The sequence below is a fragment of the Dipteris shenzhenensis genome, chromosome 19 (genome assembly GCF_047967505.1).
Source record: "Dipteris shenzhenensis isolate YYH24624 ecotype China chromosome 19, Dip_SZ_1.0, whole genome shotgun sequence".
Classification (NCBI taxonomy): Eukaryota; Viridiplantae; Streptophyta; class Polypodiopsida; order Gleicheniales; family Dipteridaceae; genus Dipteris; species Dipteris shenzhenensis.
The window spans coordinates 44,445,866-44,463,080 of NC_141614.1; the positions used below are offsets into that span (position 1 = coordinate 44,445,866).

The 17,215-nt window shown below is 46.3% G+C and overlaps 1 protein-coding gene across 1 annotated transcript; it reads left to right on the forward strand.

The window, feature by feature from the left end:
- Positions 1–15,599: 15,599 nt before the first annotated feature.
- LOC147890518 (uncharacterized) lies at positions 15,600–16,464 on the forward strand. The gene is made up of 2 exons (XM_087390999.1): positions 15,600–15,627; positions 15,892–16,464. The coding sequence occupies exons 1-2, from the start codon at positions 15,602–15,604 to the stop codon at positions 16,397–16,399; spliced, it is 534 nt and encodes a 177-aa protein (XP_087247125.1). The 5' UTR covers positions 15,600–15,601; the 3' UTR covers positions 16,400–16,464.
- The last annotated feature ends 751 nt before the right edge of the window (positions 16,465–17,215 follow it).

The following is a 17,215-nucleotide window of genomic DNA, read 5'->3' on the forward strand; positions in this document are numbered from 1 at the left end:
ATGAAATGTTTTCCTACTGTTCAGTTACGGTCAATGGGGACTAGGTCTAGCATTTGAAGGTGGACCCCTCATCTTGGGGTTATGGGCATTAGTGACCCACAAGAGTGATGGCCTCTCTTTGAGAGGGACATCTGGAAACCACACCCCACCTAAGTACCCAAACATGGAACCAATCAAATGCACAGATTGCATATTGACCTAGGAACCATTCAAGAATAGGACTTAGTCTATTTTCTAGTGTTGTACTTGGGACTATAAATACCAAGTACTTGTACTTTCATCGCACATTCTATTGGAGTTTCTGTGTGACCACATTCTTGCTCATTTGTGTTCACAACCATCTCCTTTTGTTCCTTCATGTGGTATCAGAGCTACACTCACTAGTACCCGGTTCTTGCCTTGCTTCCTGTCACCAAGCAAGTTCACCGGTGTCCGTGTGTTGCTACGGTCCATTGTTCCTTCCCCTGGTGCTCAGTGCAGCTTCATCTTGGGATTTGCAGCTTGCCATTGTCTGTGTAGACTCGTGACCAGCTCAGCTAGCAGCTTCAGCATGTAACCGGACTATCAGCACCCTAGCCAGCCTGCTCATGCACTTTCGTCAATCCCATGCTGTTTGCCCGTCAGCTGTACAACAGCTCATACACTTGCCCACATGCTTGTCACGCTGCTTGTCCATACAGCTATGCTTCAGCCGTACAGTAACCAATACGTACAGCTACGTTTCAGCCATACAGCAGCCAATTTGTGCAGCTACGCTTCAGCCCGTACAATCCATGACCTCCAGCTTTCTCCCGGCGTACAGGTTCTCTTTGAGAATATTGGTCTGCTTAGGGGTACACATTTGCTCTTGAGGTGCATTTTCAGTTTGATTGCAATGGGTGATGCTATAGTGCAGTCAGTTTCACTGTGAGCAATCAGTTGATGCCATACTTGCAGTGATTGCACAGAGCAGTCAGAGGCACTTTCCTTTCAGTTGCATTTTCTTTGCAGGTGCAATTGCAGTCAGTGTTGTTTTTGCAGTCAAGATGTCTTAGTCAGAGAGCTTTGGGATTACGATGACCGAAGGAGATAAGTTGGAAGGACCCAACTATGCCTTGTGGTCTTTTATGCTCAAGAACATTTTGGGGGAGGGGGGGGTGGAGGAAGGTTGGTGGAGGGGGGGGGGGGAGGGGTGGTGGGTGGAAGGGGGGAGGGGGTGGTGGAAACTTGACGGATGGAAATCTTGATAGAAATTCAAAGGGAGGAGAAGATGATCACCTTTAACGCTCTCCATATTCTTTCTCGATGTAACAAGATTGTTGAGGGTAAATGGACGGTGGGTGGATGTTTGATATGTCCTAGATTTGAGAAAGAATTTAATTTCAGTTCTTTCTTGCCCATGATTAGCACATGCTTGTTGAGTTTCAAGATGATCAATGCAAGATCAAGGATCCCAAGAAAGGGTATGAAATTGAGGAAACATGTACTTATGAGAAAGGGCTATACAATCTTGATGCTCAGCCCTATGTTCAGCATGCGTCAGTTGTCTCATTTGCTTCTCCAAGTGATTTATGGCATGCCAGGTTTGGTCATGTTCATCATAGAGCATTGGCCTACTTGTACAACAATGAAATGGTTCATGGAATTGCCAAAATTACAGGAGCCAGCCAATGAAGTTTGTGAAGGGTGTGCCTGTGAAGGGCCCTGCATGCTAGTCCATATGGTTATCAAAGTGTGAACCGTGTCACTCCAAATACCCGTGAACACCTGTGATGGGTGTATCTGGGTGTCATCCAAGGCCTCTGTGCATCTGGCTCTCCAAATGTGCCAAGAGGAATGCTAGCCAAAATCTCCCAAGAGGTGTCCATTGAAACATGTGAAGCTCTGAAAGGAATATGTGGTACATCTTGAAGAGAGCAGGGCTCTATCACCTGTCGGCGGATCGAGAGTGCCCAAGAAGAAGGCTCACCCTCATAAAACACCTGGGGCCCAGTAAGGGATAACCATGCGACCGAGCCCCAAGTCATGAAGAAAAGGGAAGTATGAAAAATGATGAGTATCCGAGCAACTCCTTTCCAAACAATTCTCACTTGATTGCAGTTCCAAAGGCAATGTCACACTAGATTTTTGCAGATAGTACATAGTGATGTACGCGGTCCCATGGATGTGACAATCCATAGAGGGGCAAAGTATTTTGTTACCTTAATTGACTATTCTAGATTCATATGGCTCTTCCTCGTGAAGGCTAAATCTGAAGTGTTTTATTGGTTCAAAGAGCTCAAGGCCTTGGATGAGAACCAAACCAATTCAAGAATACAAATATTTTGTTCAGATAATGGGGAAGAGTACACATCAAATGTTTTCTTTTTTTCATGAAAATTACTTCATTAAGTATGAATGAAAACCGCGAGAGCAAGCTCAAATGCGGGAGTACATCATGCAATGCATGAGGAAAAAAAACAGCTCAAAAGGAGCTAATAAGAAACCAAGGCGGAGGCTGAAAATGCCACCTCAACCTTGAGGGAGACTCAAAGAAGAAAGGAGATCCTCTCCAAACTCTGAAAAAAGTAACTCTCTTGGCAGTGGCTGCTCTAGATCCTTGCATGCTCGCCCATATGGCCATCAGAGTGTGTACTGTGTCAATCCAAATACTGGCCATAGCTTGGAAAGGGTGAACCTGGATACCCTCCATCGCCTCTGTACACCTGGCTCTCCAAATATGCCAAGCTGCAATGCTAGCCAGAATCTCCCAAGACGTGTCAAGTCATATAGAAAGGTGTTGTATGAAGGATATTGAAAATCGTTGAATGTAGCAAAAAAACGCTCCGGCCTGGCTGTTGCTCCCGCTGCCCTCCTCGTGCCTCCTCCTCCTTCCCGCTCCCCCTCCCCACCTCGCCCTCTACCTCCTCCGCTACCTCTCCGCTCCCCCCTTCCTGTCTCCCCTCGCCCGCCTCCCCCCGCCTCATCTCCCCGCGCTGCCCCCTCCCGCCTCCCTGCTCTCGCTTCCCCGCTCCCCTCCTCCTCCCCTTCTTCCGCCTCCCCCTCTGCCCCTTCCCGCATCCTTCCGCCACCTCTACCTCCTCCCTCCGCCACCTTCTCTACCTCTTGCCGCTCCCCCGCCTCTACCACCTCCCCTCCCGCCTCCCACCCTCTACCCCCGCCGCCTCCTTCCACCTCCCCCGCTGCTCCTCCCCGCCTCCCCCCGCCGCCTCTACCTCCTCCCCCCCGCGGCCTTCTCCCGCCTCCTGCCGCCCCTACTTCCTCCCCCCCCACCGCCTTCCCCACCTTCTCCACCTCTACCACCTCCTCTCCGCCTCCTCTTCGTCTCTTGCCTTCTCCTTCTCTCCCTCCTCGTCCCCCCCTCACTCTCTGCCTTCCGTCCTTCTTGGCTCCTTCCTTCCTCTTTCACCCTTATCTCCCCTCACGCCGCCTCCTCCTCTGACGTTTTTTCCCTTTTTCTTCTTCCTCCCTGCAGCGGGAGCATTTGTGCTTGTCAAGGCGAAAGACAACCTTGGTGGTGACCCTTGGTCTGGCCAGAGGGGCTCTATGGCAGCACCCTCGAATCCCACGGCCGTTAAGGTTCTTCTTTCCCCAGCTGACAAGCAACAGGTACAGCAAGCAGTTCAGTCCCTCCAGAACAAGGCGCTTGTAGGCAGATCTGTGGGCCTCACGCCTACACGGAGACGGGTGCAAGAGTGGATCCAGGCAAGCTTGGCATTATAAGGAGACCACATCCAGGAGGTCACCATCTATGGACGAGGTGTTTGCCTCATCCAGCTGAGCTTCCCCGACACTGCCTCGAAACTTGTGGAGCAGAGTCCCATCCTCCTCGGTCCACATCTTGTCTATCTCCTTCCTTGGTATCATGGGTTTATAGTGGAGGACATGGGTAAGACACACCATGCTCCACGTTTCCCGGTTACACTTCGCTTTCTAGGGCTCCCCAAGGAGTATCAAGTCATCCTCCCTTCCATTGGTCAGGCATTTGGCACAGTGCTCGAGTCCCCGCCAGAGTCGGCCACTTCAATTTTAGCAGATGATGGAGTCCCCAGGATTAGACTGGTGGTTGAGAGCCCAGAGTCCCTCCCAGAGTTGATCCTTCTCGTGACCCTTGAAGGGGGCACACTTCGCCAGAGGTTGGAGATTTCTAGGTTACCAGGCCAGTGTCTTCGGTGCAAACAGATGGGTCACCTCGCCAGAGATTGCCCTCGTGGCCTCCCTCATGCGCCTCCCTTCCCCCCTCTGCAGAGTACACAGAGTCAGCAGGCTCGGGCCCAGCGTCCTCTCAAGCAGGAGCAGAAGGAGTCTCAGATCCCTTGGGTTACCCCCTCAGAAGGGGATTGGACCCAAGTTAAAAAGAAAAAGAACCCAAGCAAGCAGGCCCGCAAGCGCCGCAGACAGAGGGCCAATCACAGAGAGAGGGACAGGATTGTTTGAGAGGCCCCAAAGGAGGAACAGCAGGAGTCACCTCCTCCTGCAACAGGGGCCACCGCCCATCCAGACGGTCCTCCAACTTTGGAGATTCAGCCTCCAATTCCACCCTTGCAGCAACAATGAGCCCTTGGAGCTCTAGATGTGGCAATGGCGGAAGCCACAGACGCTAGCCCGTTGGGGGCCGCGAAGGAGCCGGTCCATAGCCCCAGCGAGCCTGACCAGCAGGGTTGTCCTTGTCCCTCCTCCTCCCCCTTCTCCCGCTCCCCCCGTAGACCCTTCCCCCTCTTCTTCCTCTCTCCCCCCTCCCCCTCCAGGGTTCCCCCCGCCCCCGCCCCCTCCCCCTCCCTCAGTCCCTCCTCCCTTAGTCACCCTCACCACCGGCCCCCCTCCCTCTATCCCCCGTGTCCTCACCGCTTCCTCTCCTACTGTCCCCCTCTCCACTTCAGCAGCAGGTTCTTCTACTTCGACACCCCTACCAGCTGGCAAGGGAACGATGACGCCCCCTTCTGCCTCCTCATCGCAGCAGCAAGCTTGTTCAGGGAGGGATCCTGAGGGACGAGGCTCGTCTTCCCAGTCAGCAACCCTTAACCTCTAGCCTGGGCGTCCCTTACCACGGGGCTTCTGGAGTTTAGGACCCTGGAACTACCTGGAGGTTCCAGACTCTTATCCTCTACCTTTGGAGGTAACACTCATGGTCCTTCAGCCCCGAAAGGGGGGTTTGATCAATGCAGTGGGATCCCCGACACACCCTGGAGATTTCCGTTTGCCTCCACAGGGGTGAAGAAATGGTCCCTGGAGGTGTTTGATGCCATTTTGGGGAATCAGATTACACTCATGATGGATGAGTGGATGGGGCCACATGGACTAGACCTCTGGTACGCCCATGGTGCGGAGGTGAACTTTCAATTGAGCTTCACGCGTGAGGAGCCGGCGTGTGGTTCGGCGATAGGGGTTATCAGATTGCCGCTGGAGGCAAAGGTGGAGCAAGCACACCTCTGGCCCCTCCAGAAATGTGCGAAGCTGTTCGGGGTGGAAGCCTCCTTCATGATGAAGTGGGTGCGGAAGATCGGTATTAAGCCGGTATCCACACTAGTACGGCGACACACAGATACTGACTACTCGCCCTCTAAACCCCGGCAAAATCACACAAAGTAGTCTTTATGGGACATGCACCCACTCACAGGAGAGCCTTGTTCCCGACTCCCCCGTCCTCATGAGCTGGACCATAGTGAGTTGGAACGTACACGGGCTCCACGACCGTGTTTGTAGCCAGCCACAGCACTTGATACTCCGGCAGGAGTTGCAGAGGGCAGTGGTAGGATGGGTAGTGGACATCCTTATGATTCAGGAACACATGTTTTCAGCTTCAGACATTAGACAACGCCATCACCTTCTTCCAGGGAGAGGTCTAGAGGAGTGGTTCCCTGCGGTAGGACGGAGTGGAGGGGTCTGCATCTCAGTTTAACAAACTTTGGCCCCAGAGGTCTACGACCAAGGCGAGCTCATTCGAGGACGGGTAGTTTGGATGGGAGTTCGGACGGGAGAGTCTAGGATCGGGATCCTGAACGTGTATGCCCCAGCGTGCAAACAGCACCACTTGGCCTTTTGGAGGAGGTTGTTAGAGTGTCTTCCGGATGTAGACTCCTGGATTGTTGGAGATGACTTCAACAACTTGGAGTTTGGGGAAGACAAGCAGGGTGGAACCTCTTTTTCTGAGATGCGAGCAGCGAAGCGTAGCACCTGGGAGCAGTTCATTTTCATAGTCAGTGGCAGAGACCCGTGGAGAGAGCCAGATTTCAGCAGGACTCCTGGCAGCCTTCTCTTCTCCTTTGGACAGAGGAGACATGATGGATTGCTAGAGAGACTAGACCGTTTTCTACAGGGATTTTGGCAGGTACCACGATGTCAGACCACTCTTCAGTGGTACTGCACTTGGATCAGTCCCGTCGAGGTCTCCCCCAGAAGGGGGTCCGCATTCCAGAGGACCTCTTGCAGGACGAGGAGATTCAGCAGGTCATGGCAGAGATTTGGGAGCAGTCAGAGACGGCACCCTGTGAGGGCTGGGCTATGTGGGTGGCCGATGCGATTCAGGGGAGCAGCGAGGAGCTACAGGCTCACGCCCTTCGGCGGAGGAGTACCCTTCAAGAGCGAGAGCGGGCTCTGAGGAGAGACATCGCATCCATCGAGAGGCTCAAGGAGCAGGACCTAGTGTCGCAGTGGCTTAGTGACAGATTCGAGAGCGCTCATCTCGAGCTGCAGGACACAGAACCTTATCGACATCATCCATGACACACAGACTGGGTTTGTCTAGGAGCGTATCATCCTAGATAACATCTTCATGTTTTGGGAGGTAGTGGATTGGTCCAGAGAGGAGTCACAGCCATTGGCTGTCCTTCTCTTGGACTTTGAGAAGGCCTACGATAGGGTGGAGTGGTCTTTCTTGGAGGGCACTATGAGGAGATTGGGTTTCTCAAACAGATGGGTCATAGGAGTTTCAGGTTGTATATGCAGGGAGCTCTAGCCCAGATGCTTATCGGAGGACACACAGGCAAGGCCTTTCCTCTCTCTCGCTCAGTCCACCAAGGCTGCCCACTTGCTCCCGTCCTCTTCTTGTTTGTGGCGGAGGCTTTGGGCTGCAGAGTTTGCAAATGACATGGCCTTGTATGTCCCTTTGAGGTGGCCAACTGCTAGAAGTCTCTAATCCTCTGGAAGTCTCCTAAAGACTTGCCAGGTGCCTCTGTAGAAGCAGGTCCCCTCTCCCATCTAGACCACTGCATATAATGTGACACTCCAAGTGGCTTGCCATGGTCATCCAAAATCGAGTCATTCCACGAGATTGGCTGAAGTAAAGATCCATCTGATGCTGTCCATCCAATCTCCCCCATGAGATGGAGTACAAGAATGAATGCTGCGTGTGAAAAAATCCTTCCAGGGCTCCTATCCAGGCATCAATCCACGTACTACAAATTTGCAGAGCAAGGCCATACACTGCAAGTTCAGGTCAATAATATTGAGACGTCCTTCTGTGGGGAGAATGAGGGTCTACCAAGCCACCCTAGCTACTACATCTGAGTTGCCATCTAAACCGCTCCATAGGAAGTTCTTGATAGGTCTCATGAGCTGAGCGATACAACCTCTAGACCTGCACCAACAAGAGCAAACGAACCAGGCAGTGGCCAATAATACCTAGTTCACAACCACAAGTCTGGATGCAAGGTCTAGTTTGGAAGAACTCTAAAAGATTAGTTTCCTCCTGATGCTTTTGAAGGGTATTTGAAGGAAAAAGGGATCAACCATCACAAGACATTGCCATACACACCACAACATACAAAGGCATTTTGGGGAGAGGCCATAACTACAGCCACATACATACATAATATATGCCCTACCAAAGCATTGGTCAATGTGACACCTTTTGAGAGGTTTTGTGGCTATAAGCCAAAGGTTCATCATTTCAGAGTATTTGGCTCAATTGCTTATGCTTTGATTCCATCTCAGCATAGATCAAAGCTTGATGACAAACGCATCATGCTAGTGTTGTACTTGGGTTCTATAAATACCAAGTACTTGTACTTTCATTTCATCGAACCTTCTATTGGAGTTTCTACGTGACCACATTCTTGCTCACTTGTGTTCACAACCATCTCCTTTTGTTCCTTTAGGACTACAATGGAAGAGTTGTTGCACCAGGATCCACCTATGAATACATAAAGAGGAGAGTGTTAGATCATAAGTGTGTGTGTATAGGTTAGAGCGGACGAAGGTGCATTCAGCTCTAAGAAAGGCCTATGCATGACACCTCCTCATCTTCTACAGCAGATCAAGAGTGGGGGAATGCAAAAATTGGTAACCTTAATCAATAAAAAACATTGAGGTGGCAAATTGGGTGTGAAAGCACCGAGACCTTGTGAGAGATGCATAAACTCTCTTTTACAAAATTTCTTAGATGTCATCACATAGGCATACAAAGACTTGAGGTCTGGCAAGGATGGCGGAGGATTCTATTGATCTATACCCAAATGCCGTGCTCCCCTTTTTACTTTGTGCATGGGTCAAGATATGGTCATTTTCCCCAAGATTTAGAGTGGCAAGTTAAAAATATGTGTTGACTATAAAAGTCTCAATACTACCACCAGAGCAGACTTCCATTCGAGAGATAGGGTCTTAGTGATGATGCAAACCATGCTATGCAGTCCGTCATGTACTGGTACACTCAAGTTCAAGTGAGAACTGCAACGAGCATAAGTCAACCTCCATAAGTCACTAATGCACATATTAGTACAATATGGTGCCTTTTGGGAGGTGCAATGCACAGGCCACTTTCCAGAGTTGTTCTCCAAGTATTCCAAAAAAATGCAGGGCTGTTTGTGGAGGGGTTTCTGGACAACTTCTAAGCCCACGAGGGTAAGGGTACCTCTCATCTGGACCAATGGGTTTGAGTAGACTATTTGCAAAACTTTGGTGTTTTCTTGAAGAATGTTGAATGGCCATTATCCAGCCAACGTGCAGGTCATTATGAGCTTGCATAATATCAAACCATTCTTGAGATATGGAATTCTACATGCGATATGTGTTCTTTTTATTATAGTGCCACTTACATATTTGCTGGGGCAAGCATGCCATTCTACCAGACAAAGATTGAGCAAGAGGCTTTTGGGCTTCCGAAAGGCATATTGATGAAAGCATCAATCTGAGGCAGCCCAACTAGTGATGAATTTTTCATGTGCATACGATGCACATGGTTTTGAAAATTCGGGTGGTGTTGGCTCAGCGAGACAAGGACACCAAATTGAAGTAGGGAGCTTAATGTTACCAAGCAAAATTGTCATACCACAAGAGGGAAGGCTTGGTCATAGTCTATGTTATGACAAGATTTTGGCATCAAATTATAACTCCAAGAGTCGCAGGTGCATACTTCTCATTGGTACTAGTTTCCCTAGGGAAACTCACCAGCGGTGGACCATGTATCTAGGCTCATCCTAGAAGAGATGACTATGGGATGGAAGGATGAAGTTCTAGGTGTATCCCCTTTGAGACATTAGCCTTGCATGCCTAATTATTTGTAATTGACTCCATTTTACCATGGCAAATTGACTTTATGATAGGAGGTGTATAGTCCGAGGTGCGCCTTTCAAGTTGGTTGCATGCCAACTCCACAAGATTCTAAGGACAACATTCTTCAAAGGGGTATCCTTCCTCATGAATTCCCAAAATTTTGGAGCCATCGAAGCCATGGGAGGCGGACATCCCTCTCCAAATGTCAATGCAAGAACGAGAGCAACTTCAGTTATTGCAACTCATATATGTTTGAGCTTATGATGCCTGTTAGTGGCGAACGAACATAAGTTTTACCCTTGCAAAGTTTAGCACATTCTCGTGCCAATAAATTGTCACACCAAAACAGGGGAAGCAAAAGTCTATCCAACAGTTCATGAAGGTCTATGGCTTGTTTTATGTCCGATACTACTCCGACACACTCCACTATAACGATCTCTCTGATTAGTGCATTACATCGAGCTTGATGTAGACCACTCTACATCAACAAGTGACTTCTTCAACATTGCTTATTCAATCGGTGCCTGAGGTACTTCGCATTGATTGACTTCCCGATTGGTTGTGGTACTTGAGGCTTCTACTTCGACATTGGTGACTCTCCTTCCTGCATTTTGAGAGCCATCATGTAATTGTCCATGTAGCTACCCATGGACTTCAGCGAGACATATTTTGGGGCATTCCTGCCTAGTGCTTCATCGACATCGTCATCAACTCGCAGGGATGTGCACACATGTGGATTAGCTACTTGGAGGACATCTCTTACTTCTAAAAGATCTATTTTTATTATTCTTACAACTTGATGTATTTTGGGGTCCTTTGCCCTGGGTAGTCCCCCTAAAATGATATGTATTGAGTGTTTGGTTGTCATTGAGTCTAAAGGTCCTCTGCCTTGGATAGTCCTCCTAAAAAGATGTATTAGTTTTCTTATTTTGGTGTGTGGCTTCCTAACATGTCCTGTTATGAAGCCAAGGGGGGATGTATTGTGGGAGCCATGTATTGGCTTTGATAGGTTTAGAGGGGGATGTATTGTGGGAGCCATGTATTGGCTTTGATAGGTCTCGTTATTAGGCCTGGCCAAGTTTCAGGATGTTGGTGTATCCTAGACCTATGAGCTGGTCATGTAGCCATGCTATAACGTGAGCCTCTGAGCATGTTGAGTCTCAAGCCATGAGAGTGCTTGGATCAACCTCTGAACACGCTCAGACTTTAGCCTCTGAGTTACATAGGGTGCACAGTTTGATGACCGTCATTATCATGTTCTGTTCTTGGTTCCATTCCAATAGTCCCTCACCTTAGACCGTCATTGTCATGTTCTGTTCTTGGTTCCATTCCAGTAGTCTCTCACCTTGCCTTTATGGGGGGTGTTGGAATATGAAGCCAAAGTGAGTCAAAAATGAGTATACTAGTGGTTTTATAGTCTAGTGAGTCCTAGACATGCCACGTGTCATATTGGGAGAGATCCCATAGACATTGTGACTTTCTAGAGTCTAGTGGCACACCATATAGTGTTGTACTTATCTATTGTCTATCATATCAGTCAACATCAAGCTCTTTGGTATCGTGTGAGTACTTGTCCATTGCTTTCAATTTCTTTCCATTTCATTTCCATTATGCTTTTTATCTTTCCTTTCGATTCCTAGTGTTAGCTTGCTTCTCTCCCTACCACTATGATCTTTCATAACCAAGAACAGAACATGACAATGACGGACTACTAATCTGTGCACCCCAAGTAACTCAGAGGCTAAAGTCTGAGCATGTTCAAAGATCCATGGCTTGAGACTCAACAAGATTCAGAGGCTCATGTCTTAGCATGGCTACATGACCAGCTCATAGGTCTAGGAATACACCAACATCCTGGAACTCGGCCAGGTCTGATAAAGAGATCCTATCAAAGCCAATACATGGCTACCACAATACATCCCCCTCCTAGCTCCAAAACAGGGTGACATGGAGCCACACACCATAGATAGCAAAACATCATTTTAGGAGGACTATCCAAGGCTGAGAATCTTTATTGACTCAAAGGATTATTACATTCAATCGTTGGGGGACTACCTAGGACAGAGTATCCATATACATCAAGCTCATGGACATATTTTTGAAGAGCAAAAAGTTGGTGTCCGGGTGTCATCTTCTTCTTCTTCACTAGTGGCAGCTGCAGCCAAGTTAGCATGCTCCTTGGATTGTTTTTTGGCAAGCTTTTGAGAACAACGGTCCTCTGTATGGCCAAGCTTCTTACAATACATACATTTGAAAGGTTTGAATGGCTTCTTACCCTTGGAATATAATGCCTGCTCCTCATGGACTTATGCCTTTTGTTCATGATCGAGAAGCATTGCAACCATTTCATCAAAGGACATATCCCGCGCTACACGAAGCGCTGGTATGATATCACGATACTGAGGAATATCCTCAATGCTGGAAAGGAGGACCACCACTTGATCATCTTCTCCAACAGGGGCCTTCAAAGTAGCAAGTCGAGTGATGAGGGATTCCATATAATTCCATATGCTTCTTACCCTTGGAATATAATGTTTGCTCCTCATGGACATCCTTGTGCCTTCGTTCATGATCGAGAAGCATTGCAACCATTTCATCAAAGGACATATCCCGTGCTACACGAAGCGCTGGTATGATATCATGATCCCGAGGAATATCCTCAATGTTGAAAAGGAGGACAGCCACCCGATCATCTTCTCCAACAGGGGCCTTCAAAGTAGCAAGTCGAGTGATGAGGGAATCCATATAATTCAAATGAGCATTAAGAGAATCTTCATGCTTCATATGGAGAATTCATGCCTGAGAAATACTTTGGAATTGATAAATTTGTTGCTAAATAAGCGCTCTAGCTTGTCCCACCAATGTCATCAAAATCCAAGTGATGAATAACGTCACTAGACAAACCCAAACCAATGATAGAATGTCCTTTGTCATTGAGAGTTTCCCATGCTAGAATTTTCTTTTCATCAGATTCAGGTTTCTTGTCTTTGTCACTAACCACCTTCCTTCGTAAGCAGGAGCCTCAGCTTGGTTTGCCAAGTTGGAAAGTTCTTACCAGAAAACTTTTCAATAACTAATTCCCGCTTTGGAATACTCCATTTCTGCTTCAAATGTTGCAGCAGTATGGACTGAAGTGCGAGATCGGAGCAAAGGCTAGAATAGTATCGTAGCAATAGCTCAACTTGCAGTCGAGGTAGAATACGGCCAAGACAAGGTATCGGACCAGTTGGAATAGCATAGGCAGCAGCTCATGTTGCAGTCAGGGTAGATGGTGGCATTCTTGAGGCGTGAATAGCAGCAACACCAGCACTCTTCAAGTCGGTCATTTCTTTAAAAACGGGCTCCAAATGAGGTTGTTTTTAGGGCGACTAGTAGTAGAAACATCTCCACAACAGTAAGCAACTATTTCCTTCACAAAAATGCCCTAAAAACGAGCTGTCTTTAGGAAAAAACGGGCTGCTTTTGAGAAAAAAATGAGCTGTCCTTTCCTCTACAAAGACGCCCACTAATGCCCACAAGAATGGTGACCGATTTGCTCCAAATCTAGGCACAAATCTGCAGCAAAATCAAGGTTGATGGTGCAGCAAAATCTACAGCAAATCACGCAGCAGCTCTAACTCCACGAATCAGCTCCAATGTCCAGCAAAATCCGTAACTCATGGAGAGGCTAAGAGTGAAGGAAGAAGGGCTTCCTTCGAAGGGAAAAGAGGGAGAGTAGCTCCTCTTTCTTGACCTCCCTCACCTCAATCCCTTGGAAAAGCAAGGAGCAAGAGAGAAAGGACTAGGAGAAGGAAGGATGGAGGAAGGAGGAGGAAGGATGGCTTTGATACCACATGAGGAACATGGTGGAGAGGGAGAGGGAGAGAGAAAGGGTAGGCTAGGAAGAGAGAAGATAATACTCAAACAAAAACATAATGAAAGTGAAAGAAAATGGAAATGAGCAATAGACTAAAATTGGTCTCATAATGTTAAGCTTGATGTAGACTCCTTGATGTGTGTTGATGTGACACACAAGTACAATCATATATAGGATAGACACACATTAAAATGTATATGGGATATCTCCCAATATGACGCGTGGCACTCACACATAAGACTCTACTAGAAATCCTAGTAGAATACACTAAAAAACACTCAGCTTGACTTCATGTTCTAACAAGCAAAAGCATTAATATGAAGCTCTTGCACAACAGCTTTGGACAGCCTGACTAAAAGCCTGGCAGGATCAAATAGTCATGACCTATGCAAGTAATTTTTTAGGCATAAGCCAAAGTTTGGCTTGGACCTTTCATCATGGCCAAGGCCATCATTCCAAGAGTTTGCAGTAAGCCACTGTTGACTCAACTGATGAAGTGCATCTGAATAAGACATTGATGAGGGCTTAAGGTGGCTATAAAGTCTTGTTGATGAAACAAACATGTGCTATAAAGGCTAACTTGTTGATGCAAAAAACATGCACTCTTCTCATTAGCAGCTAGCTTTCTCCTGATGTACATACGTACTTGATCAATATATATAGGCTGCCTTGTTGATGCAACAAACATGCACCCTTTTAATTGGTTTTCTTCTGATGTACATACCTCCTTGGTCAAAATATTCCTCCCCCTTACACCCCACTTGCTGCCCATTGGCTCCCCTCTTTTGTGCATATGCTACCCTCTTCCACTCTTCAATTTGCACCCACTCATGCTTAACTGTAGGAACATGCGGGATAGAATAGATGCATCTTGGAAGAGGAGTGAGAGCACAAGATGTAACAAAAAATGTTGCTCTCTATTGATTGTGAGAGTGGTGACTCTCTCTTATAGAAATGGGGAGAAGGTGGCCTAGATCAAAGGCACCTTCCCTACATCAGTGGCAATTAGCCCCTACATCAGTGGGACTGGCCTAAATCAAAGGAACCTCCCATGTGGGAGTCTTTGGCTTACATCATCACTTAGGTCACACACTAGACGCATCATAACACTAGATGTGCCTCTACAAAACACACACACTCACACATGTGACTCCCCTAGATGCACACATGCACCATAGAGCGAGCCCTTGACCATAGTTATCCCAACATAACCCCCCTCAAGGGTTTGCCTCTTGCGATATCAAGGATACATCTAGACTCATAGTTTCTCGTGCCATCTCATGGTGGTCAAGGATAAATCTATGTCTAGGATCTCATGCTAGCAAAGGTACCCAAGGGTCAAGGTTCACAGAAATGGGATAGACCAAAACACACATATCACATGGCCTACATCATATGGTGACTAAAGGTGATTTACAAAAGACAAAACACATAGCATTCTTTTTGGAGTACTACTCCAGGTAGAGAACCTCAAAATTTGACCAAGTGATGATAAACAAAAATTCAAAGACAAGTTGCTCAAAAAGCAAAGTCCTTGTCTTCTACCACAAAGTTGGATGCTTTATTTGCTGATGGAGTTCTCTCTTCAAACAGATTTGTCATAGCATTCTTTGTAAATGCTTGATCATCTTCAAGCTTTTCAGTGTCCAAAAGTGATGCCTCTTGTTGAAAAGACTCACAAGTAATATGAGTATCATTCTTCATCTTGAAAACTTTGAGGAAGCCTTCTATGTTGATCTTGACATCCATATACATTTTGTCATTTGCCAAAGGGGTTGGCATGAAATTCAAATGTGGAGAGAGTAGATCTCCCTTTTTCTTTGATAGCACCAAGAATACCTCATCATCAAGAATGTTGTACTTGAGAAGTACAAAGTATTTTCAAAAGGAAGCATACTTTGAAACATAGTTATCAATATTGACATCCATTTGTTCACCACTATGAGTGATCATATACTTCATGATTGTAGAGAAGAATTCAATAGAGTTTGTCTCACCATATGCATATCATACTTGCTCATCCACCATGTTATGCCTCAATGCTTTTAGAATTGAAGTCTCCTATCAATGCATCAACCTCAACACACATTTGTACTTATTTTCAAGTATGAAGCCTCTCAAAAACTGTTTTCTTCTTCTTGAAATAGTCTCGTTTAATAACAAGAATTGAGCATATTCCCTTCTACTATCAATTCAAACTAATCAAATACTTGCAGATGAATAAAGATCTTGAGCTTCCTCCACTTGCTCAAAGTCAATACAATGGATTCTTACGCCATGAGGAATGCAGCTGCTGATAATAAGTATGTTGCTGCTGGATCCAGTATGTGCTTAGGAATTTCTAATATTTAGGTCGAGAAATTATACTGTCCCCTTTCCTAATGACCAAACAAAACAAGAAAAGAAAATTTGTTGCATGGCACGAGGAAGTTTGATGTCCATGTACAGGTAGCTGATTGGGGTTTGGCTTCTACTACCTGACAAGTTTGGGGCTTGTGATGAGGTCTTTGATGTGGGAAGGTCTCTAGTTTGATTTGCCTGCTATATCAAAATGTTTTCTTTTTCAGGAGACAGACTGTGCCTTCTTCAGCTAAAGACAACCTTACAGGGGAACCATTTCCAAACCAAGTCAGTACTGTCGATAACTTTGGTTCCTTGCTTGATATAGACCAATGTACTGATGCAACTACAAAGCAAAAGCCACTCTTACCTGAAGAGAATCTGAACGAATGGCCTGGAGAAGTTTTGAGTGAAGACCTTATAGATATGAGAGAGCTGGCTAGTACAAGCCAGTGCATTTATGAAGATAGCATGCTATACAATGCTCGAAACTGTGAAGAAGATTCTTTGCAAGAGGCCCCCATGGATGAAAAATCCTCTGATACAAGCTCGTGCATTTACCAAGCTGTTAGCATGCCAAACAATGCTTTAGAAGACGAAGAAGCTTCTGAGCTATCAGAGTCTCATCAAAACAACAAACTCGAATCAATGATGGAAGAAAACCTTCAAATGTTTGAGAAACAGGGATATGGTGCATGTCAGTTCAAAACTGCTGCTAGGAACAATAGTAATTAATAGCAAGAATGCCTGGACGTCAGGATGAGGAAGGCCAGTTAGATCCACTCTAGGAATGTCTAACCAAGAGGATTTTGAACTTCCAGAAAAGGTGAAGTTGAACTGAACGTAATAGGGATGGATCCAAAGGCAGGTCAGATTGCAATATGTACATCATTGCCCTTTTGTATCTGACAGGTTCCAGACAGCAGGCTAGACTTGTAAGCCAAAAGCACGGAATGTATTCCTAGCACTACAGGGTTCAGTCTGGAAACATCATCGATGTTATACACATAAATTCCAGGCACGAACAGAATTCGGATAAACGTACGATCTACATATCCATCATTGCCAGATAGTAAACAAGCTACATAATGTCTCTAGAAATTTTATCATAGAAAAATACCCTTCCCCTTTGGTGTATTTTGTGATGCGACTATGGACATGCATGCTCTCAATATACTTTAGACCTTGTTCAATAATTGTTTTACAATTTTCCAGAGCTTTGCATAGATTCTTGCTTTTTGGTCCCTTCTAAATTCTCTCTTCGGACAATAAGCTCTCACAAACAATCAGGACTACATTTCCATACTGGCAAAGATTGTAGTCGATAAGATATTTTCCATTAATTGAATGTGTATAATTTTCCATCAAATCTTTGCCAAAGTGATATGTGAGAAAAGGTCTCTTTCCTCCATCTTCTCCTATAACTTTTCTAAGTAGCATTAATGCTCCTTTTTTTGTTTACGCATATAACATGGCAAAAGAATTATTTCGAACCATGTTACATGAAACAAGAGAAACACCTTGTTTTTTACTAGAATGGTGGAGGTGCAT